Below are 23742 nucleotides of genomic sequence, written 5' to 3'. Positions count from 1 at the left end.
GTGGGGTGAATTGTGGCCCAGGCTGTGGGGTGTGGGGTGAATGCTGGCCCGGGCTGTGGGGTGAATGCTGGCCCAGGATGTGGGGTGAATTGTGGCCCGGGCTGTGGGGTGAATGCTGGCCTGGGCTGTGGGGTGAATTCAGGCCCAGGATGTGGGGTGTGGGGTGAATGCTGGCCCAGGCTGTGGGGTGAATGCTGGCCCAGGCTGTGGGCCCTGTGGGCTGTGGGCTCTGTGGGCTCTGTGGGCTCTGTGGGCTCTGTGGGCCCTGTGGGCCCTGTGGGCCCTGTGGGCCCTGTGGGGTCAGTGGGCTCTGTGGGCCCTGTGGGCCCTGTGGGCTGTGGGCTCTGTGGGCTCTGTGGGCCCTGTGGGCCCTGTGGGCTCTGTGGGCTCTGTGGGCTCTGTGGGCCCTGTGGGCTCTGTGGGCTCTGTGGGCTCTGTGGGCTCTGTGGGCCCTGTGGGCCCTGTGGGCCCTGTGGGCTCTGTGGGCTCTGTGGGCCCTGTGGGCCCTGTGGGCCCTGTGGGCTCTGTGGGCTGTGGGCCCTGTGGGCCCTGTGGGCTCAGTGGGCTCTGTGGGTGCGTTCCCCCCCGTTTGAGCTGCCCTGGCCGTGCAGGTGCTGCAGACGCTGGGCACCGAGACGTACCGGCCCAGCTCGGCGTCGCAGTGCGTGGCCGGCATCGCCTGCGCCGAGATCCCCATGAACCAGTGGCCGGAGCTGATCCCGCAGCTGGTGGCCAACGTCACCAACCAGCACAGCACCGAGCACATGAAGGAGTCCACGCTCGAGGCCATCGGCTACATCTGCCAGGACATCGTGAGTGCCACGGGCCGTGCCGGGCTGGCCTGGGCTGGTTGGGGTGGGGTGGGCTGGGATGGGTTGGGTTTGTTGGGGTGGGGTGGGTTTGTTGGGGTGGGCTGGGATGGGTTGGGTTGGTTGGGTTGGGTTGGGTTCGTTGGGATGGCTAGGATGGGTTGGGTTTGTTGGGATGGGTTGGGTTTGTTGGGGTGAGCTGGGATGGGTTGGGATGGGTTGGGTTTGTTGGGATGGTTTGGGTTGGGTTTGTTGGAGTGGCTTGGGATGGCTTGGGATGGGTGGGTTGGGTTAGGCTGGGTTTATTGGGGTGGGTTGGGTTTGTTAGGTTGGGTTTGTTGGGGTCTTTGGGTTGGGTTTTGGGTTGGATTGGTTCTTGGGTTGAAGTTTTTTTGATTTTTTGGGTTAAGTTTAAGGTTGGATTTTGGGTTGGATTTTGGGTTGGATTTTGGGTTGGATTGGTTCTTGGGTTGAATTTTTTTGGATTTTTTGGATTGGGTTTTGGCTTGGATTCTTTGGGTTGCATTTTGGGTTGAGGTTTTTGGGTTGAAGTTTTTTGGATTTGTTGGGTTTAGGATTGAGTTCTTCGGGTTGGACTTTTTTTGGGCTGGATTTATGGTTTGATTTTGGGTTGATCTTTTTGAGTTTCTTGAGTTGGGTTTGTTGGGTCGGGTTTAGGGTTGGGTTTTTTGGGTTGGATTTTGGCTTGTGTTCTTTAGGTTGGACTTTTTTGGTTGGATTTTTGGTTGGATTTTGGATTGGGGCTTTTAAGTTGGAGTTTTTGTTTTTTTGGGGCTCGGTTTCTGGGTTGGGATTTTGGTTGGATTTTTGGGGTTGCATTTTCGAGACTGGACTTTATCTTGGATTCTTTGCATTGGAATTTTTGGGGTTGGTGGTGATGCCAAAGCTGCCAGAGCTCCAGGAGCATTGGACAGTGCTCCGAGGGACGGGGGGGGTTTTGGGGTGTCCTGCAGGGCCAGGAGCTGGGCTGGGTGATCCCTTCCCACCAAGGACATTCCACGATTCTCCCACTTGGTCATCCTGGAGGGCTTTCCTAACCTTGGGGATTCCCTGATTCCCAGGAGAATTTTATGATCCTGGGGGAATCCCTGACCTTAAGGAATTCCTGATTTCCAGGAGAATTTTATGATCCTGGGGGGAATCCCTGACCTTAAGGAATTCCTGATTCCCAGGAGAATTTTATGATCCTGGGGGAATCCCTGACCTTAAGGAATTCCTGATTTCCAGGAGAATTTTATGATCCTTGGGGATTCCCTGACCTTGAGGAATTCCTGATTTCCAGGAGAATTTAAATGCTTTTGAGGGGCTTTCCCAACCTTAAGGATTCCCTGATTTCCAGGAGAATTTTACATGATCTTGGAGGACTTTCCTGATCTTAAGGATTCCCAGGACACTTTATGATCTTGGGCTTTTCCAGCCTTAAGGAATTCCTGATTTCCAGGAGACTTTTGTCCTCCTGGAGGGGATTCCCTGATTTCCATGAGACTTTAAAATCATCTTGGAGGACTTTCCCTTCCTTAAGGATTCCCAGGAAACTTTGGTGATCCTGGAGAGCTTTCCAACCTGAAGGAATCCCTGATTTCCAGGAGATTTTTACAGCTCTGGAGGGGATTCCCTGATTTCCAGGAGCCTTTTCCCCCCTGCTGGCAGCTCCAGGCAGGTTCCTGGAAGGCCTGACCTCCTTTCCCACCCCAAATCCAGGTCGCCATTCCTGGAGGGAGTTTGGAGGCTCCGTGTCCCTGCAGGGCTGAGGGAGAGCCTCAGCTCAGCATCCTCATCCCAGGGAAAACAGGGACCAGCCTTGGGATCCTCCCTGGGCTGGAGAACCTGGGATTTCCTCTGGCCAGGGGATTTCTTCAGGGTTTGTGCTCAGTTCAGGCTTCTCCTTCCCATCCCAGGTGCTGCAGGAATTCCTTGGATTTACCATGATTTCCTGGTTTATCCTAAAATTTTTCTAAAACATTTATTTGTAGATTCTGGCCAAAAAAAAAAAAACCTTTTATTTGTAGATTCTACTGCTTGAAAACATGGAAAAATCTATTTAAATCATAAATAATTTTTTTAAATCGATTTGAATCATAAATCACTTTATCCAGATTGTTTTTAATGGTTTCCTCAGGATCCAGAGCAGCTCCAGGACAAATCCAATGAAATCCTGACTGCCATAATCCAGGGAATGAGAAAGGAGGAGCCCAGCAACAATGTGAAGCTTGCAGCTACCAACGCACTCCTGAACTCTTTGGAATTCACCAAAGCAAACTTTGACAAAGAGGTGAGGAGAACCCCAAAATCCCCAAATCTCGGGGTGGGGCTGCAGGGAGCTGCTGGTCCTCGGTCAGTGATGAGGGTTCATGCACCACGCTGAGTTTTGATGGATAAATCCACTGCAAGCTGAGACTGGGATGCAGCTCTGGCCAGGGAGGGCAGCTCTCACCTCTCCCCTTTTTCCTTCTTTTTTTCCCTTTTCCCCCTTTTTCCCCCTTTTTTTTTTTCCAGTTTTTTCCCCCTGCCCTTTTTTCTCACCCCCCCTCCTTGTTTTTAGGAAATTGCTGAAATAATTCAGGGACCAGCAGGATTTTTGACTTCTGAAGTTCTGCTGTGTCTTTATTTTGGAAAGCCTTGAAATGGAAGTTTTGGATTCCCATTTTGGGGAGGAAAAAGCCACTTCAGTTTTGGGGAAAATAACCACTTCTGTTTTGGGGGAAAATACTCCCATTTTGGGGAGAAAATATTCCCATTTTTGGGAGGAAGAAACCACTTCAGTTTTGGGGAAAATAACCACTTCTGTTTTGGGGGAAAATACTCCCATTTTGGGGAGAAAATACTCCCATTTTGGGGAGAAAATATTCCCATTTTTGGGAAAAAATGGTTTAAAATAGAGCGAGGAGTGCTGCCCTGTGCCTGTGCTGGTCCAGACCTGAATTCACCCTCCCTGGGAAGTCTTTAAAAGCTTCAATTCTTCTGTAAAGCCCTTTTAATGTTGTTTTATTTCTCTTTTTTTCAGTCTGAAAGGCACTTTATTATGCAAGTAGTCTGTGAAGCCACACAGTGTCCAGACACAAGGGTGAGTAAATTCAAAATTCCCTTCCTGGGGAATCTCTGCCTGCCAAAAACATATTAAAGATAAGAAAATTGTGTGAAATTGGGCATTTTTTTCTGCCCCAGGTACGAGTGGCTGCCTTACAGAACCTGGTGAAGATAATGTCCCTTTATTATCAATATATGGAGACCTACATGGGGCCTGCCCTCTTTGCTGTGAGTGGTTCATGTTTTATTTATAAAATAATTTTATAATTAGTTATTAAGTTATCTATTTATAATAAATATATAATAATCTATTATATACTAAAGAATTGTATGTTAATATAATATCTTGACATAATAATATTTATAGATTGATATATTAATATATGTTAATAACAGGTCAGTAATATGTTAAATAAGTTAATAAATAATAAATAATTTATTTATAATAAATAAAGAAATTTTATTTCTAATTCTCACATTTATTCCTCTGATTTTCCTCTGCTTGTATTTTCCCCCATTTATATTTTTATTTCTCAGGTTTATTTCTCTGATGTCTCCCCACTTGAATTTATATTTCTCACTTTCTTTGGCTGATCTCCCTGTGTTGATATTGATATTTATTTTCCTGATTTTCCTCTATTTATATTTCTGTAGTTTTCCCCACTTGTATTTCTCATGTTTTTTCTCTTCTCCCTCTCTACTTGTGTTGGTATTTCTCACGTTTATTTCTCTGATTTCCCTTTGTTTATATTTATATTTCGCATGTTTATTTCCCAAGTCCCCCTCAATTTCTGTTTATATTTTCCATTTTTATTTCTCTGAAGGCCACCTCTTTAAAAACTTCCATTCCTGATTTCCCTTTGTATCCCAGGGAATCTCAATCCATAAAAAATCCCTAAAAACCCCATCCTTGAGATTCCAAATGGGACAAAAACCTCAGTTTGAGGTGATACAATAGGGAAAAAAACCCTGATTATTTGTAATTTTAAACCTCAAGGACTTGAATTTCCCCCAGTCTCCTGGTCTCCCACAAAGCAGGATGAATCCAGGCGGGGCAAACCCCTGAAATCTCCTTTTTGTGCCGTGGCAGATCACGATTGAGGCCATGAAGAGCGACATAGACGAGGTGGCTCTGCAGGGCATCGAGTTCTGGTCCAACGTGTGCGACGAGGAGATGGACCTGGCCATCGAGGCCTCTGAGGTGGGGCTGCAGCCCCGGGCATCCCCTGGGAATCCCCTCATCCATCCCCTGGGAATCCCCTCATCCATCCCCTCATCCATCCCCTGGGAATCCCCTCATCCATCCCCTCATCCATCCCTGGGAATCCCCCCATCCATCCCCTTGGAATCCCCTCATCCATCCTCTCATCCATCCCTGGGAATCCCCTCATCCATCCCCTCATCCATCCCTGGGAATCCCCTCATCCATCCCCTCATCCATCCCCTGGGATCCCCTCATCCATCCCCTGGGATCCCCTCATCCATCCCCTGGGAATCCCCTCATCCATCCCCTGGTATACCCTCATCCATCCCTCCATCCATCCCCTGGGATCCCCTCATCCATCCCTCCATCCATCCACTTGGAATCCCCTCATCCATCCCTGGGAATCCCCTCATCCATCCCCTGGGATCCCCTCATCCATCCCTGGGAATCCCCCCATCCATCCCCTGGGAATCCCCTCATCCATCCCTCCATCCATCCCTGGGAATCCCCCCATCCATCCCCTTGGAATCCCCTCATCCATCCCTGGGAATCCCCTCATCCATCCCTGGGAATCCCCTCATCCATCCCTGGGAATGCCCTCATCCATCCCCTGGGAATGCCCTCATCCATCCCCTCATCCATCCCTGGGAATCCCCTCATCCATCCCTGGGAATCCCCTCATCCATCCCCTTGGAATCCCCTCATCCATCCCTGGGAATCCCCTCATCCATCCCCTGGGATCCCCTCATCCATCCCCCCATCCATCCCCTTGGAATCCCCTCATCCATCCCCTCATCCATCCCCCCATCCATCCCCTGGGAATCCCCTCATCCATCCTCTGGGGATCCCCCCATTCATCCCCTCATCCATCCCCTGGGAATCCTCTCATTCATCCCCCCCATCCATCCCTGGGAATCCTCTCATCCATCCCCTGGGATCCCCCCATCCATCCCAGGGAATCCCCCCATCCATCCCCTCGTCCATCCCCCGGGATCCCCTCACCCATCCCCAGGATCCCCTCATCCATCCCCTTGGAATCCCCCGGGATCCCCTCATCCATCCCCCGGGATCCCCTCACCCATCCCCTGGGATCCCCTGCTTTTCCCCTGGAATCTGCCATTCCTGGCTTTGGGAGCTCCTCCTGCCCTTCCAGGGGAAATGGGGAAATTCCCAGCTGGTTTCGGGCTCACAGCACCACAGGAAAAGTCCTAAAGGAGATTTTGGCTCCTCTTTTTGGCGGCTTTTAATTCTTCATTTTGGACTTCTGAGCTCCTCCTTTGGGAGTTGAGTTTTTGGCTCCTCCTTTGGGGATTTTTGTCTCCGTTTGGAGGTTTTTAGCTCATTTGGGAGTTCAGTTTTTGGCTCCTCCTTTGGGATTTTTTGGCTTCTCTCTTGGCAGTTTTCAGCTCCTCCTTTGGGACTTTTTAGCTCCTTTGGGAGTTGAGTTTTTGGCTCTCCCTTTGGGAGTTTGCAGCCTCTGATTTGGGAGGTTTTAGTTCCTCCTTTGGGGCTTTTTGGCTCCTCCTTTGGGAGGAGTTTTTAGCTCCCCTTGGTTCTGGCCCAGGTTCTGCTCCCCCAGGTAACTGGGGGCTTTTAGCTGACCCTGCATTTGGAATTCCTGTTGATCCCAGAATCCTGGGATGGTTTGGGTTGGAAGGACCTTGAATCCCACCCATTCCCAGCCAGGGGCAGGGACACCTCCCACCATCCCAGCTTCTCCCGGCCTGGTGGTTTTTGTTCAAATAACCCAATTTTATCATTCTTATTCCCTATTTCCCCCTAAATCCACATGCAGCTCCTATCACAGGGCTCTCCCATGTTTTTCCTAGAAATAATCCATGGGGTTCATGAAACAATGTCCAAAATTTTGGGGTCTGCCACAGTCGTGACTTTTCTTCCAAAAGATGGTTCACATTCCCTAAAATCCATGATTTATGAGTCAGACCTGGAATTCTGGAGGAAATAAAAGTGATTATCCTGTGGGATGGCTGGGGCTGGAGAGGAATTTGGGGAATTTGTTCTGCATGCAGATGCTGTTTGCAGAAATTATCTGTGGGGATCAATAACAGCTGAAACTTTGAAGGGCTCTGCATGAATCACATCCATTTTTTACAAGCAGCTAAATCTATCTTTGTGCTTGCATTCCCAAAAAATAAAGAAATCAAGGATAAAAGGACGGGCAGCAGCAGTGGGGTGGGGTTTGTTTGCTCCAAACCCTTTGCTCCTTCACCTCGGGGTCAGTTGTTAATTACACCTGACAGCCAAGTGGAAATGGGGATAATTGTGCCCTGTGAGGAGGGATGAGGAATTAAAGTTGATTTTGGAATATTTAACTCAGTGCAAAGTGCCCTTGAGGCAGCTTAGAATTTGTGTTGGGGAGGAGGGGGGGGTAAAAAAGGGAATTTGTGTCTCCTGGAGTTGATCATTCAGCCTTTTAATGCTGAAAAAATAGAAAATTATATAGAAACGGATAAAAATATTGATGAAAATAAACTTTCCACCTCTTTTTCTTCTCTGCAGGCAGCAGAACAAGGACGGCCCCCAGAGCACACCAGCAAGTTCTATGCCAAGGGGGCACTGCAATATCTGGTCCCTATTCTAACCCAGACCTTAACAAAACAGGTGAGTGCCACATTCCCTGAGGGAATTGCAGCTCAGGAGCTCTTCCTGCCCCCCTGGCTGCTTTGGGAATGGGCCCTTGGATTCCTCTGATCCCACTGGATCCCAGAGATGGCTCAGGAGGTGCTGGTCCCTGGTCTGTGATGAGCTTTCATGCACCACTCTGAGCCAGTGATGCAGCAGTTTTTGGGCTGAGACTGGGACTTGCCTCCTTTTCCCTGACCACATCCCAGGAGTTGTGCTTTCCAGAGAGGTTTGGTGATTCCCTCTATTCCTGAAAGAATATCCAGGATATTGAACCAAATATTCCACAGCCCCTGCCTCAGGTGGGCTCCAGTTCCTGGGGTTTTTGAGACCTTAGTCCCTGTTGAACACTCCAGGGATTTATGGGAGCTGTGCTTCCCAGGAGTTGTGCTTTCCAGAGAAGGTTTGGTGATTCCCTCTATTCCTGTTTGGAATATTTGGGATATTGAACTAAATATTCCACACCATTATGTGAGCTCCCAATCCTTGGAAGTTTTGAGGCCTGCTTTATTTACTCCCTGTTAAACACTCCAGGGATTTATGGGGGCTGTGCTACCCAGGAGTTGTGCTTTCCAGAGAGGTTTGGTGATTCCCTCTCTTCCTGTTTGGAATATTTGGGATATTGAACCAGATATTCCACACCCAATCCCTGGAAGTTTTGAGGCCTGGTTTATTTACTCCCTGTTAAACACTTGCAGGGATTTATGGGGGCTGTGCTTCCCAGGAGTTGTGGTTTCCAGAGAGGTTTGGTGATTCCCTCTATTCCTGACAGGATTTGCTCTTGGGCCTGTAACTTGCATGATTGTCCTTGGTCCCAGGCTGTAAAAGGAATTATTTTATCTCCCTGCTCCATGAAGAGAGCTCACCAACCCTCAGTACAAATCTCAGACCCACACACTAAAGCAGCACTAAAACCTGAAAAAACTCAAAGTTCAGGCTTGAGGCGTCACCCGGCGATGTTTTTTGCCAGGACGAGAACGACGACGACGACGACTGGAACCCCTGCAAGGCAGCAGGGGTGTGCCTGATGCTGCTGGCCACGTGCTGCGAGGACGACATCGTCCCCCACGTGCTGCCCTTCATCAAGGAGCACATCAAGAACCCCGACTGGCGGTACCGCGACGCGGCCGTCATGGCCTTCGGCTGCATCCTGGAGGGGCCCGAGCCCAACCAGCTCAAACCTCTAGTAATTCAGGTCAGCTTCTGCCACGGCTGGCAGCTCAAAATCCCGTGCTTCTTCGGGGTTTGAGGGAGGTTTTCGTTTAAGGAGAGTCAGGAGGGTGTAATCTGGTTTTGGAGGTGAAAATCCTTTGTTTGGGGGCTGCTAGAGCTCAAAGTCTTATGGTTATTTGCAGGAGAATGTCTGGTTTCTACATGCTCTTATTTTTAAAACATTCAGAAGGATATCGCCTGTTTTGGGTGTTTCTGGAGCCTGAGTTTTGTAGGGTTTTAGAGCCCAAAATCTCTAGGTTACTTGGGAGAGAATGTCTGGTTTCTACATGCTCTTATTTTAAGGAAAATCAGAAGTTTGTCATCTTGTTTTGGAGGCCTCTGGAGCCTGAGTTTTGGAGGGTTTTGGAGGGTTTCGTTTGAGGAGAATCAGGAGGGTGTAATCTGGTTTTGGAGGTGAAAATCCTTTGTTTGGGGGCTGCTAGAGCTCAAAGTCTTGTGGTTATTTGCAGGAGAACGTCTGGTTTCTACATGCTCTTATTTTTAAAACATTCAGAAGGATATGGCCTGTTTTGGGTGTTTCTGGAGCCTGAGTTTTGTAGGGTTTTGGAGGGTTTCATTTGAGGAGAATCAGGAGGGTGTAATCTGGTTTTGGAGGTACAGATCTCTTGTTTTGGGGGTTTTTAGAGTTCAAAATTGCACGGATATTTGGAGGCGAATCTTTTTCCCCTCCCGTGGTTTCTGCTGGCTCCTTGCAGGCCATGCCAACGTTGATAGAGCTGATGAAGGATCCCAGCGTGGTGGTCAGGGACACGACAGCCTGGACCGTGGGCAGGATCTGCGAGATGCTGCCCGAGGCCGCCATCAACGACATCTACCTGGCGCCGCTGCTGCAGTGCCTGATGGAGGGGCTGAGCGCCGAGCCCAGGGTGGCCACCAACGTCTGCTGGGTGAGCAGCGCAGATCCGCCGGGCGCGGCGGCTCCCGGAGGGCTTCGGGCGTCACCGAGTCGGAGCCTTCTGCCAGCAGCAGCGCGGAGTTGTGCTGGCTCCTCCGGGCTCTGCCGGGAATTCCGTGGGCAATTCCAGGGACTGGGAGCTCAGCCCTGCTCCAGGCTGCTTCCCAGATGCCTGGGACTTGTTCCATGAGGAAGTTTTCCTTAAATCCACCCTGGACATGCCTTGGGGTTGTTTGGGCTTGTCCAACCAAATCTCCCATGTTTTCCCTGTTTTCCCCTCACGTTTTCCCCTCACGTTTTCCCCTCACGTTTTCCCCTCACGTTTTCCCCTCACATTTTCCCCCTCACATTTTCCCCTCACGAATTTCCCCCATTTTCCCCTCACGAATTTTCCCCATTTTCCTCTCACGAATTTCCCCCATTTTCCCCTCACGAATCTCCCCCATTTTCCCCTCACGAATCTCCCCCATTTTCCCCTCGTGAATTTCCCCCACTTTCCTCTCACATTTCATTTTCCCCTCACAAATCTCCCCCACTTTCCCTTCACATTTCATTTTCCCCTCGTGAATTTCCCCCACTTTCCCCTCACATTTCATTTTCCCCTCGTGAATTTCCCCCACTTTCCCCTCACATTTCATTTTCCCCTCGTGAATTTCCCCCACTTTCCCCTCACATTTCATTTTCCCCTCGTGAATTTCCCCCACTTTCCCCTCACATTTCGTTTTCCCCTCCTGAATTTCCCCCACTTTCCCCTCACATTTCGTTTTCCCCTCCTGAATTTCCCCCACTTTCCCCTCACATTTCATTTTCCCCTCGTGAATTTCCCCCACTTTCCCCTCACATTTCATTTTCCCCTCCTGAATTTCCCCGACTTTCCCCTCACATTTCATTTTCCCCTCACGAATTTCCCCCACTTTCCCCTCACATTTCATTTTCCCCTCGTGAATTTCCCCCACTTTCCCCTCACATTTCATTTTCCCCTCCTGAATTTCCCCCACTTTCCCCTCACATTTCATTTTCCCCTCGTGAATTTCCCCCACTTTCCCCTCACATTTCATTTTCCCCTCGTGAATTTCCCCCACTTTCCCCTCACATTTCATTTTCCCTCACGAATCTCCCCCATTTTCCTTCAAATCTCCCCCATTTATCCTCAAGCAGAGCCTCGCTCCCACCTGGCTGCACCCTCCTGTTGAGGGTTTTATTGTATATAATTTAAAATATATAAATGAAAATTAATATATAAAGCTATACCCATTTATGTATTTATATTGTTTATTACATAACTTTCTGTATTTATATTGGTTTCTATATTTATATACTTTAATATATGCATATATATAGATACTATATTTATATAATTTAAATGTGATTTTATCTATTTTTACACACACACTTTAGTGAATTCCACAGTTAATCCATGGCTTGCTCCCCCAGCAAACACTGGTTGACACTTTAATTATCCCAACTCTATTTTGTGGCTTTGGCAGGAAAAAGCAAAGGAAAGACTTGGAATTTTAGGAAAAAATGCTGATATTCACGGAGTGTAGAAGTTGCCTCTGGTCTGGGAATGTAGTGGGAGCTGTCCCTGCTGTTGTGGGGTTGAAAAAGGGGATTTTTGGGTGAAGGTTTTTATTGGACTGCCGGGAGGCCCAGCCCAGACCTGCTCCTGGAGTGCTCCCAGGAATGCTTTGGGAAGCAGGATGGTTTTTCCTTTGTGTGGTCTCCATGTCCCCACTGCCTTCCAGGAGCTCCTTCAGGCTGAGCTGGGGAGGAGGATTTTCCTGCCAAAACAACTTCTGGAAGTGACAGAATCCTTTCTTTTCACAATTCCAGAGGTTCCAGGACTCATCAGCACAAAGGGGTTTTCCCTGCTCTGTAATCCTGGCAGAAATCCAGGTGGTTTTGTCTCCTGATGGTGATTCCTGGGTGTTTTTAGAGTAAAATAAAAATATCAGGAAGATTCAGCTCCTCTCACCCACCTATAGCACAGTTAAACTGCTCTGGAATTGTTCATCCCTCACACTTTTTAGTTTAGGGATTTTTCTTGTTCTTTTTTTTTTTTCTTCTTTTTTTTTTTTTTTCAGGTTTTTTTTTGTTTGTTTTGTTTTGTTTTTGTCGGGTTTTTTTGTTGATGATGTTTTGGGGTTTTTTTTGTTGTTGTTTTTTGGTTTAGGGTTTTTAAAATTTTTCTTATTTTGGAACAAAATCTGATGGAATCTGAATTTCTGGAGCTGTGAGGGTGGAAAACCAATGGATATTTTGCTATTTTGTGTCGCAGGCCTTCTCCAGCCTTGCTGAAGCTGCCTATGAAGCTGCAGATGTGGCTGATGATCAGGAAGAACCAGCAACCTACTGCCTGTCCTCCTCCTTTGAGCTGATCGTGCAGAAACTGCTGGAGACTGCAGACAGGTGAAGCAGCCTCGCCAAAAAGCCTTTTCTCATTTATTTACCACTCCACGCTTTTGGGCTCTGCTTGGCAGCTGAGATCTGCTGTTGGCTTAAAACGTGGCTTTATTTGGTTTAAAATAAAAGCCAGAGGAATAGAGGATGCAAATCCCAGGGAAACAGCTCTTCCCACTGAATAATTTCTCATAATTTTGTCCATATCTGGTTTTAGGAAGTCCAGAAGTGTCTCTTCTCCCTTTTCCTTCAAATTTCTCCTGTTTCCCCTCACCTCTCCCCCATTTCCCCCTCACATTTCCTCTTGAATTGTCACCTCATCTCTCCCGTTTTCCCCCTCACGGTTTCCCCCTCCCGTTTTCCCCTCACAATTCCCCCATTTTCCCCTCACCCCTCCCATTTTCCCCTCCCATTTCCCCTCACAATTCCCCCATTTTCCCCTCCCATTTTCCCCTCCTCTCTCCCACATTTTCCCCTCACATTTTCCCCTCCCATCTCCCCCATTTTCCCCTTCCATTTTCCCCTCACCTCTCTCCCATTTTCCCCTCCCATTTTCCCCTCCTCTCTCCCACATTTTCCCCTCCCATTTTCCCCTCACAATTCCCTGATTTTCCCCTCACCTCTCTCCCATTTTCCCCTCCCATTTTCCCCTCCCATTTTTCCCTCACAATTCCCCCATTTTGCCCTCACCTCTCCCCCATTTTCCCCTCCCATTTTCCCCTCACAATTCCCTGATTTTCCCCTCACCTCTCTCCCATTTTCCCCTCCCATTTTCCCCTCCCATTTTTCCCTCACAATTCCCCCATTTTGCCCTCACCTCTCCCCCATTTTCCCCTCCCATTTTCCCCTCACAATTCCCCCATTTTCCCCTCCCAACTCCCCTCCCATTTTCCCCTCCCATTTTCCCCTCCCATTTTTCCCTCACCTCTCTCCCATTTTCCCCTCACAATTCCCCCATTTTCCCCTCCTCTCCCCCATTTTCCCCTCCCATTTTCCCCTCACAATTCCCCCATTTTCCCCTCCCAACTCCCCTCCCATTTTCCCCTCCCATTTTCCCCTCCCATTTTTCCCTCACCTCTCTCCCATTTTCCCTTCACAATTCCCCCATTTTCCCCTCCTCTCTCCCATTTTCCCCTCCCATTTTCCCCTCCCAACTCCCCTCCCATTTTCCCCTCCCGTTTTCCCCTCACCTCTCCCCCATTTTCCCTCGGATCTCCAAGGTTAACCCCTTGTTTGTACGACTCTGCCCCTTTTGTGCAGTCACGAGGCTCAGCCCCGTTGGCTGCAGGGCCCTGGACAGTCAGGAGTTGCAGCAGGCCATAATCAGGGACCCCTGTTTGCTCCTTTTCCTGCTGGTTTTTGTGTCGGTTCCATCCCTTCCAGGTGCTCCCAGAAGAGCCAGGCACCCGCTTAATCTCCCATTCCCATCCCAGCTGAAACAGAAAAGAGATGAGGCAAAATATTTTGCTCTCAAATGCAGGGGAAAAAAGGCTAAAACTCAAATTTTATGGTGGCTTGAAGGTCACATAAATCTGACAGCTTCAGCTTCAATCCCTGGATCAGCTCCATGGACTGATGGAGTCTCCTTAAAAGCCTTGTCCCAGTTCAAAATTTAAACTCTTTTCCTGTCTTCATTTGCATCCAGCCAGGAGTGGAGTGTCTGGCTCAAGGCTCCGGAGCCCATCAATCATCTCAGGTGCCTTAATTCCAAATTTCACACCCTCGGGGTGTCTGGGGAGGGGCTCTGGAGTGCTGCTCACCTGACACCAGCTCCGAGGCTCCTTCTGTCCCTCTCCTCGTTGTGAGAGTTACTGAAAATCATTTCAAAAGCTGAAAATCTTTAAAATCAAAACTGCCAGAAGCGGCTTCGCAAATTCCCTTTATTTCAGGGCTTTTCAAGTGGCTCCTGCTTGTCACAGCGCTCAAATGGAGCTGTTGCTGGTTTACTAAAATTAAAAAAAATCTGTTTCCAAGCACTGGGAGCTGCAAATCTTCCTCCTTCTGTTGCAGACCTGATGGACACCAGAATAACTTGAGGAGTTCTGCCTATGAATCCCTGATGGAAATAGTGAAAAACAGTGCCAAGGACTGTTATCCTGCTGTCCAAAAAACCACCCTGGTCATCATGGAGAGGCTCCAGCAAGTGCTGCAGATGGAGGTGGGTAAATCCTGATTTAAAATTAAAAATTTAAATTTAAGGCTCTGTCCCCGAGAGTGTCCAAATCCAGGGATGGTGGGAGGTGTCCCTGCCCGTTTGGGATTTAAGGTCCCAAACCACTCAGGGATTCTATATTCAGCTTCTTCACAGCCCCTCTGCTCTGAAATCTGAAAAGAACAAATATTTAAAGCACAACCTGGCTCTCCCTGGAGCTGCCAGGATCCCAGGCAGCCTCTTCACACGTGGGATTTTGTTCTTGTTTCAGTCTCACATCCAGAGCACCTCTGACAGAATCCAGTTCAACGACCTCCAGTCCCTCCTCTGTGCTACTCTACAGGTAGATTCTCTCTCCTGGCTTTGCTCTGGGAATAAAGTGATTTTGGAGGTGTTTTTGTGCCCCTGAAGCTGCAACCTCAGCTCCCGCTGCTGAGAATTGAATGAAAAAAGTGGATTTTGGGTCCCAGCTGACACGTGGGAGGTGATGCAAGGTTCAGAAGTCTCCAAGTTGTGCTCTAGTGACAAAATTCAGGGCAGTGTGACTCAAAGAATGCTGCTGGGGATTTTATAAAAGATTGTCTGTGCTGTCAGATTGGTTCTTGGGTTGGCTGCAGCCTCAACAATCCCACAGACAACAACAACAAAAAAATCCCTCAAGGCTTTGGTTCCCTCATCTGCCTCTGGTGCTTGGTGCTCCTGATCCAAAGGGCACCAGCTGAAATGTTCTGGGTGTCCTCAGCACTCCCAATTAAACATCTGCTGATGAGCAGGAGCCACCAGGGCAGTGCTTACTGCTGCACACACCACTCAAAAAAGGGTTTTTTCCCCCAAAAATCAGGTCAGAGCCACCCAGGTGATCTCCAGGTTGATTTGAGAAATCCTTAATTTCATCCTCAAAAGCTTTGTGGTTGTTTTCCCTCTCCAATTTTAGGGTAATTTTTAAAAATAATGGGAAATGGGAATGATCTGTCCTTATAAAGAGTTTTAATGGAGAATTTTCATCCTGGAATCTCACAGGATGGGCACTGGGGAGTGTAATCCAGGTGGAATTAAGATGCCAATTTTAATTTCTTTATTATCATCCCAGAACCTGAATTTTTTACTCTGTTGCAGCAAATGCTTGAAAACCACTGAGTAAAACTCAGCAGAGGGGCTTTTTTCAGCATTATAAAAATAAAAGATATGGGGGTTTTTCCCAATTTTTTTTGTTGATTTGCTGGAAATGCAATTATGAGCATCCAGCAGAAGAAAAAACATTTGTTAATATTGAAAATTAAGTGAGAAAATCCCATCCCTGGAAGGAACAACTTGGTTTAGTGGGATGTGTTCCTGTCCATGGAATTTGGGGATTTTTGAGCTCTCTTCCCACACAAACTATCCTGAAATTCCATAAATCAAGTATTAATTGTATAAACAGCCAAAGTCCATTTTTGTGGAGTGAAATAAACTTTAAATAATTACTTACTTCTGGAAATTAAGGATTTTTTTTTCTTTTCCTGGGAACTGTTGTATTTTAACCACTTCAAGCATTTCTAAACTTTGATTCGGAACGGTTCAACCCCTACAAGCTCAGCTGCAACAGAAAAAAAACCCCAGGATTTCATTATTATGTTTTTTTTAATAGGCTAAATTTGGGCTGGTCACATTTAATTCCAGCTTACACATGGCAAAGCTTTGAGAACAGCCCATGCAGCAGGAAAGGGAAATTCAGCTGGAAAATCTGAATGCAGCCAAATGAACGGGACTTTGCAGCCACAAAAGCAGATTTTTTTGGCTGCAAAAGGGTTCAAACAGCAGCTCTTTCATCCTTATCGAAGCTCTCAGGGCTGTGGGAATGCTTTATCTGTGGGATGAGTGGTGATTTTTGCCCGTTTTCCATGATTTTCCCCTCAGAAGGAGCAGGCCCAGGGCTGTGGGAATGCTTTACTTGTAGGATAAGCAGTGATTTTTTCCCGTTTTCCCCGATTTTCCCTCAGAAGGAGCAGGCCCAGGGCTGTGGGAATGCTTTACCTGTGGGATAAGCAGTGATTTTTTCCCATTTCCCATTATTTTCCCCTCAGAAGGAGCAGGCCCAGGGCTGTGGGAATGCTTTACCTGTAGGATGAGCAGTGATTTTTGCCCGTTTTCCCCGATTTTCCCCTCAGAACGTGCTGCGGAAGGTGCAGCACCCATTGGTGTGGGAATGCTTTACCTGTAGGATAAGCAGTGATTTTTGCCCGTTTTCCCCGATTTTCCCTCAGAAGGAGCAGGCCCAGGGCTGTGGGAATGCTTTACCTGTGGGATAAGCAGTGATTTTTTCCCATTTCCCATTATTTTCCCCTCAGAAGGAGCAGGCCCAGGGCTGTGGGAATGCTTTACCTGTGGGATAAGCAGTGATTTTTGCCCATTTCCCAATATTTTCCCCTCAGAAGGAGCAGGCCCAGGGCTGTGGGAGTGCTTTACCTGTAGGATGAGCAGTGATTTTTGCCTGTTTTCCCCGATTTTCCCCTCAGAAGGAGCAGGCCCAGGGCTGTGGGAATGCTTTACCTGTAGGATAAGCAGTGATTTTTTCCCATTTCCCATTATTTTCCCCTCAGAAGGAGCAGGCCCAGGGCTGTGGGAATGCTTTACCTGTGGGATGAGCAGTGATTTTTGCCCGTTTTCCCCGATTTTCCCCTCAGAAGGAGCAGGCCCAGGGCTGTGGGAATGCTTTACCTGTGGGATAAGCAGTGATTTTTGCCCGTTTTCCCCGATTTTCCCCTCAGAATGTGCTGCGGAAGGTGCAGCACCAGGACGCGCTGCAGATCTCGGACGTGGTGATGGCGTCGCTGCTCAGAATGTTCCAGAGCACGGCCGGCTCCGGGGGCGTGCAGGAGGACGCCCTGATGGCCGTCAGCACCCTGGTGGAAGGTCAGGGATGGGTTGGATCCGGGGATTTTGGGCAAAGGGGTGAAAAATGTAATTTGTGGTGCAGGGAAGGCGGGGGGCTCTGTCCATGGAAGTGTCCGAGGCCGGAGCAACCTGGGATGGTGGAAGGTGCCACTCTAAGGTCCCCTTCAACCCAAGAAATGCTGGGATTCTGAAATCCAAACCACCTCAGAGCGTGGAATTTTGGTTTCTAGTATTTTCTTATTGTTCCCAAGGAAAAATGTGGATAAGGCAGCAAAGGAGAGCTGGGGGTGTTGACATGGCTGGACCGTCCAAGGCCGGGTTGGACAGGGCTCGGGGCAGCTCGGGATAGTGGAAGGTGTCACTTGGAGGTTCTTTTTATCCCAAGAAATCCTGGGATTCTAAAGTCTAAACCACCTCGAGGCATTTTCTTAGTATTTACAGTAAGAATTTGGGAATTTGTCCAGTCCAGGAGGACCTGGATAATTTCAGTGCTCTCAATTGTCGAGTGGAAAGTTGGTTTCCATTGGGTTTGGTGGAATTTGAGGGATATCTGATTTGCTGTTCATGGCATTTTCCTTCTCACTGGAATGTTTTCCCTGCACAGTCCTGGGTGGAGAATTCCTGAAGTACATGGATGCCTTCAAACCTTTCCTTGGGATTGGGCTGAAAAACTACGCTGAGTACCAGGTGTGGATCCGACTTCTCCCTTTTCCAGGGAAATTGTGGCTGCCCCATCCCTGGGATGTGGAAGGTGTCCCTGCCCATCCAGTGGGGTCACTTCCAACCCAAACAGTCCCAGGATTCTCAAATCCAAACCACCTTGGAGCGTGGGATTTTGGTTTCTTAACGTTTCTTACGTCCCAAATCCCCTGGGGACGACCCCAGATCCCCCAGGGACAATCCCAAAATCCCTGGGGACGATCCCAGCTCCCCAGGGACGATCCCAAATCCGGAGCTGATCCCTGCTCCCCTGCAGGTCTGCCTGTCAGCAGTGGGGCTGGTGGGGGACCTGTGCCGAGCCCTGCAGTCCAACATCCTCCCCTTCTGCGACGAGGTGATGCAGCTGCTCCTGGAGAACCTGGGGGTGAGTGGGAGATTCCCGGCTCCCGAGTAACAGTTGGATGCTCACTCTTCCCAGGGGAGTGGGAGGTGGGAGAAGCCTGGGAGAAGTGGGAGGAGTGCTCGGGAATGTCTCGTGTTTGGCGGCGCCAAAGGCGCGCTTTGAACGGCGGCCAGGGGGGCAAGGGCTCTGGGCTCGGGGGGAATAATGTCTCATTTATCAGCTTGCTGAATTCCTAAATAAATTCCTCCTTGAATTCCTGAATTCCTCCCAGATTCCTTCTTCTCTCCCGCTCTGCATCGCTCCCACTCTCTGTCCCCGAATTCCTTCTGAATCCCTTCCTGAAGTCTCGAGTTCATTCCTTCCTTCCTGGATTCCTTCCAAATTCCTTCCTTCCTTCCAAATTCCTCCCTCCCTTCCTGTTGAATTCCTTCTGAATTCTGAATTCCTTCCTTCCAAATTCCTTTCTTCCTCCTGAATTCCTTCCTCCCTTTCCCTTCCTCTCCCACATTCCTGGGGCATTTCCAGGCATTTTCCAAGCCCTGGCTGTTCTTGCTCCAACATTTTACACCCCTTCCACTGGAGGAGCTTTCTGGAACACCCCCTGGTGCAGCCTGGGGCCATTCCCTCCTTTCCTTTCCCCCTTCCCACTCTGATCCAGGACCTTTTTGGGTGTTTTTCTCCCAGAACGAGAACGTGCACAGGTCGGTGAAGCCGCAGATCCTCTCTGTGTTCGGGGACATCGCCCTGGCCATCGGGGGCGAGTTCAAGAAGTACCTGGACGTGGTGCTCAACACCCTCCAGCAGGCATCCCAGGCCCAGGTGGACAAGGTGAGCTGTCCCCAGTCCCAGGGGACATTCCCGGGCTGTCACCTTGGTGCCTGAAGAGGCTGGACAGAGTTAAGGGAGTAGAGCAGGGATTTACTAAAAGGCTTCAAGGATGCAGCTGGGGCAGTGCAGGAGCCTGGCTAAGGTCACACCCAAGTTGGACTCAGAGGCACAAGTTTTCTCACTTTTACAAGTTTTGGTCCATTTCCATCTTGGGGTTGACTGTCCAATCCCAGCTCCAGGTTGTGCAGCCCCATCCTCCCAGATTGCTCCCTTCAATTTGCTTTGTTTGCACTTTTTGGGCCTTTTTGTTGTTCACACTTTTTGGGCCTGAAGCTGCAGCTCCGTCCTTGGCTCTGGGGCCGGGGAAGGATTGTTTTGTGTGGCTGAGCTGTGAGGAGAACCTGCTAACACAAGTTCAGAGTCACACCCTGAGGCAGTGCAGGGTCTGGAAGACGTGAGGGCTGCAGCTGAAGGGTGCCCGTGTCCCTGTGTGTGTCCGCAGTCCGACTACGACATGGTGGATTACCTGAACGAGCTGCGGGAGGGCTGCCTGGAGGCCTACACGGGCATCATCCAGGGGCTCAAGGGAGACCAGGAGAACGTGCACCGTGAGTGGGATCCCTGGGGGATCGACCCTGGCAGCCGTCCTGACATCCCCCACCGCCAGGCGGAATATTCCCAAATATCCCATACGAACCTCCCTCAGCCTCCTCGGGGGGTGTCACGTCCCTGCTCCTTCCCTTCCTTTAAAATCATCCCGTGTCACCTCCAAACCACATCTCCTTTTCTGCCCTCACTCCCCTGAATCCCTTTTCCCCCATGAATTCCCTTTTCCCCTTGTTTTTTCCCTGAATTCCCTCTTTGTCCCCTTAATTCCATGAATTCCCTTTTAATTCCATGTATTCCCTTTTTTCCCTGAGTTCCCTCTTTTTCCCCCTAATTCTGTGTATTCCCTTTTTTCCCTGAGTTCCCAGTGCCACATCCCCACATCCCTGGGACATTTCCAGGGATCCAGGAGCCCCCCTGATCCTCCTTTCGGGGTTGCCCCATCCCTGCCCTGCAGCAGCGAACCCTCAGAGCCGGAAACGGCAAAAATCCCAAACAATCCAGGGTCACTTCCCCTCGCAGAGGGAGGATCCAGGTGGGACCCAGGCTGGTTCTGGGAGCCTCCAGACATTCCCAAAGCTCTGAGCAGGCCTTTCCCCTGCAGCTGACGTGATGCTGGTGCAGCCCAGGGTGGAGTTCATCCTGTCCTACATCGACCACATCGCGGGGGACGAGGATCACACGGACGGCGTGGTGGCCTGCGCCGCCGGGCTCATCGGGTGAGGCCTCCCGCCCCCTCCTCCCAGGACAATCCCTGATCTGCCCTCCTCCTGCCTCTCTGAGGTGTTCAGGGTCTGTTCTGGGCTTTGGGAGTTTGGTGTTTGGCTCCAGGAGTGAAGGGATTTCACAGCTGAGGGAATCATCGCGAAAATCCCAGATTTAGGATTTTTCCAGGAGTTTAGAACACAAAAATAACCTTATCCTTAGGGAACAGAGGAAGCCAGGTTAAAATCTTGAAATCTGCCCTTTTTTCCTGCCTCTCTGAGGTTTTAGTGTCAGTTTTGGGGTTGGGCTTTGGGAGTTTGGCTCAAGGTGTGAAGCAGTTCTGAAGGTGACAAAGTCATCACCAAAATCCCAGATTTAGGATTTTTCCAGGAGTTCAGAACCAAAAAACCCTCATCCTTAGGGAGCAGAGGAAGCCAGGTTGAGGTGTTTTCATTTCTCTGCTGAATTGAAGGAGAATTATGGGGAGATCAACCTTTGGCCAAGAACTGGAGCATTTTCAAATCGCAATTTTTCCCAAACCAGCCCCCCTGACCTGACCAGCATTTTGTGCCACTCACGTGGCTTTTTCCCTGATTTTCCTCTGCATCCAGGGATTTGTGTACAGCCTTTGGGAAGGATGTCCTGAAATTAGTAGAAGCCAGACCCATGATCCACGAACTGCTAACGGAAGGGAGGAGATCCAAGACGAACAAAACGAAAACCCTCGCCACCTGGGCCACGAAAGAGCTGAGGAAACTCAAGAACCAAGCTTGGTGAGGGCTCAGCCACCTTTGTTCCCACCTGAAAAACCATGGGACTGGCTCAGCTCAGCCTGGGAAGAGTCACAGTCCCAAAGTGCTGTTTTCCTGGGTTTTTTGGGGGGAAAAAAGCCCCATCTGGGGTTTGTATTTCTCTTTCCACCCTACAGAGTCCATTTTGCTCAGTTTTAAAGTTGGAAAAGTCTCCAAGATTGAATCCAACCCAATTTTTTCCCCCACTTTTTTTTTGTTTTATTTTTCACAAGATTTGAGGTGTTTAGGTTTGGGTTTTTTTTTTTGTGGTAATCCTGGAATTGTTAAATTTGGAAAAATCTGCAGGATCCCCACGTTTTTAAACACTTCCAGGGCTTTTAATTCCCTGAACTCCCTCCTTCCTCCTGACTCCCCCTTTTTCTCTGAATCCCTTTTTTTCCCCTTTTTTCTCTGAATTCCTTTCCCTCCATTTTCCCCTCAATTCCCTTTTCCCCCTTGAATTCCCCAGATCCCTTTTTCCCCCCCAAAATCCCATTTTTCCCCCTAAATCCCTTTTTTTTCTCTTCCCTTTCCCAGATCTGTTACCATTGGGACGACACCTGAGGACCCCCACTGGATAAAAAACCAACAACAACACCAAGAAAAAAAAGGAAAAATCTCCAATCTCCTAGAAAACCCCCCAAAAACCCCGGGAGTGAGGACGTGTGCGGAGTGTTTGGGAATGAGAGGATGCTGAGGATGAGTGAGTGAGGCTCGGAACAAAAATCCCAACCTTTGGTGACCCCCGGCATCCAGGAGGGAATTCTGTGCCCCAAAAATTCCAAAATAAAAAGGGGGAAAAAGCAAAATTCCCAGCAGCCCAAGAGCGGCTGAGCTCGGAGGAGGAAATGAGGGAAAAACGGGGGAAATTGGGATTGAAGTGGTGCTCTGTGAGGTTTTGGCTGGGAGAGAGAGAGCGAGAGCAAGGTGGGAAACTGGGAATTCCCCAGGATTTGGGACTTCCCGGGATTTGGGATTCCCCAGGATTTGGGAATCTCCGGGATGAGGCAAATCCCAAAGGAGAGAGAAGGAGTTTCAGGAGGAGTGAGTGTGTGTGAGTGGGGTCATATCCACATTCTCAACTTCCCAAAAAAAAAAAAAAAAAAAAGGATTCATTGCAGTTTCTCTCTTTTTTTTTTTTTTTCCCCCCAAAACCACAAAAAAAAACAAATCCGGGGGAAAAAAAAAAACAAAACAACCAAAAGACAGAAAAAAAAAAGACAAAAAAATCTAAACTATACAAAATTCAAGGGTTCAGCTGTTGCATTTCATAACTGAGGTTCAGGCAGTAAGAGATGGGGAAGAAAAAGTAGAAAAGAGGGGAAAAAAAAGGACAAAAAGAAAAAAAAAAAGAAATTTAAGGAAAGTCGCTTTTTTTAGGGATTTTATTTTTAGGGAATGCTGAATGTTTGGAGCTCTTGGCTTGTCCTGCTCAGCAACAAAAGCGCCTTTCCTTCCTGAAATATTCAACTGTGAATGTAGAAATGGGGGAAAAAACACAATTTTGGGTTGCAGGGAATAGAAAAATCCATTTGTTCAGCGAGTTTCAGGCTTCAAAAAGTCCAAAAAAAAATCAAAAAAGTCAGGAAAAGAAATTTGAAAATCAGATTTTTTTATTAAAAAGTGCTGCAAATTGGGAAAAGAGATCTCCTGACTCGGACTGTAGCAGAATCAAAATTGTGCCAAAGAGTTAAAAAAGAGCTGAAAAAAGAAAATGAATTAAATAAAAATATGCACAAAACGAAGGAAAAATTTAGAAAATTCAGGTGATGTTTGGAGAGGAAATTGGATGTGGAAAAACACCCACGAAGAGTGGGACTCAAAGCAGTTTATTTGGAATTATTTGGGATTTATTTTGCTTTTCCGGGGCTCGATTCGGATCAGGCTCGATGTGGTTTTGGTCTCTTGCTGCACTTGGAAAAACACAAGGAAAAAATAAAAAACAGGAAAAAAAAAAGGAAAAAAAAAGAAATTTATATAAAATATATAAATATATAACTTGAGTTGAGCTGACAACGCCGGCGCTTGTAAAAGGTTTCTATTTTTCCACTGCAGTTGAAGATGAATAAAATGGTGTCAAACATTCCCCAATATTTTCCTTTTTTTTTTTTTTTTTTTTGGGATACTCTTGGCTCTTTTCCAGAGGGAAACCCTGGAAACAGTTGGGGTTTTCCAATGGATTTTGGGGTTCATTCCCGGGAATCCACAAGGAATTTTTGCTTTGTCTCACCGCCTTGGGGGCGGAATTTTTCCTCTGGAAAAAGGAAAAAAGGGGGGAAAATCAAAATTAAAAAAAAAAAAAAGCTTTTTTTGTTTTTCCTTAGGAGGTTCAGGGTTTGGAGATTTGGAATTTTCACTTTGTTTGCAGCTCTGTGGAGGTGTCGGGAGAGCTCCTGGGAGGGGGAGCAGGAAAACTGGGCAGGATTTGCTCCTCAGTTCTTGGAAGGTTTATTTTCATTTTTTAGTTTCACTTTTCCTTTTAATTTTTCAA

The 23742-nt window shown here is 48.3% G+C and overlaps 1 protein-coding gene across 2 annotated transcripts in view; it reads left to right on the top strand.

Annotated features, from left to right (window-relative positions):
- Positions 1 to 23342, top strand: part of KPNB1 (karyopherin subunit beta 1) — a 28849-nt gene extending 5507 nt beyond the window's left edge. The window contains exons 4-22 of one of the 2 annotated variants that reach the window (XM_059869568.1): positions 612 to 812; positions 2950 to 3102; positions 3835 to 3894; positions 3996 to 4085; positions 4948 to 5058; positions 7582 to 7683; positions 8675 to 8899; positions 9633 to 9824; positions 12111 to 12241; positions 14243 to 14390; positions 14656 to 14727; positions 17132 to 17276; positions 17863 to 17945; positions 18235 to 18342; positions 19006 to 19149; positions 19652 to 19757; positions 20360 to 20474; positions 21072 to 21233; positions 21789 to 23342. In XM_059869568.1, the coding sequence (XP_059725551.1) occupies positions 612 to 812; positions 2950 to 3102; positions 3835 to 3894; positions 3996 to 4085; positions 4948 to 5058; positions 7582 to 7683; positions 8675 to 8899; positions 9633 to 9824; positions 12111 to 12241; positions 14243 to 14390; positions 14656 to 14727; positions 17132 to 17276; positions 17863 to 17945; positions 18235 to 18342; positions 19006 to 19149; positions 19652 to 19757; positions 20360 to 20474; positions 21072 to 21233; position 21789 (2349 nt within the window). In that variant the 3' untranslated portion in view covers positions 21790 to 23342. Of the gene's footprint in view, positions 1 to 611; positions 813 to 2949; positions 3103 to 3834; positions 3895 to 3995; positions 4086 to 4947; positions 5059 to 7581; positions 7684 to 8674; positions 8900 to 9632; positions 9825 to 12110; positions 12242 to 14242; positions 14391 to 14655; positions 14728 to 17131; positions 17277 to 17862; positions 17946 to 18234; positions 18343 to 19005; positions 19150 to 19651; positions 19758 to 20359; positions 20475 to 21071; positions 21238 to 21788 lie in introns of those variants that run through there. The other variant, XM_059869567.1, reaches the window with a different exon arrangement.
- The last annotated feature ends 400 nt before the right edge of the window (positions 23343 to 23742 follow it).

Source organism: Haemorhous mexicanus, chromosome 28 (assembly GCF_027477595.1).
Source record: "Haemorhous mexicanus isolate bHaeMex1 chromosome 28, bHaeMex1.pri, whole genome shotgun sequence".
In the NCBI taxonomy this organism is placed as follows: domain Eukaryota; kingdom Metazoa; phylum Chordata; class Aves; order Passeriformes; family Fringillidae; genus Haemorhous; species Haemorhous mexicanus.
The sequence above is the reverse complement of the archived record's forward strand: the minus strand, read 5'-3'. Positions and strand labels throughout refer to the sequence as shown.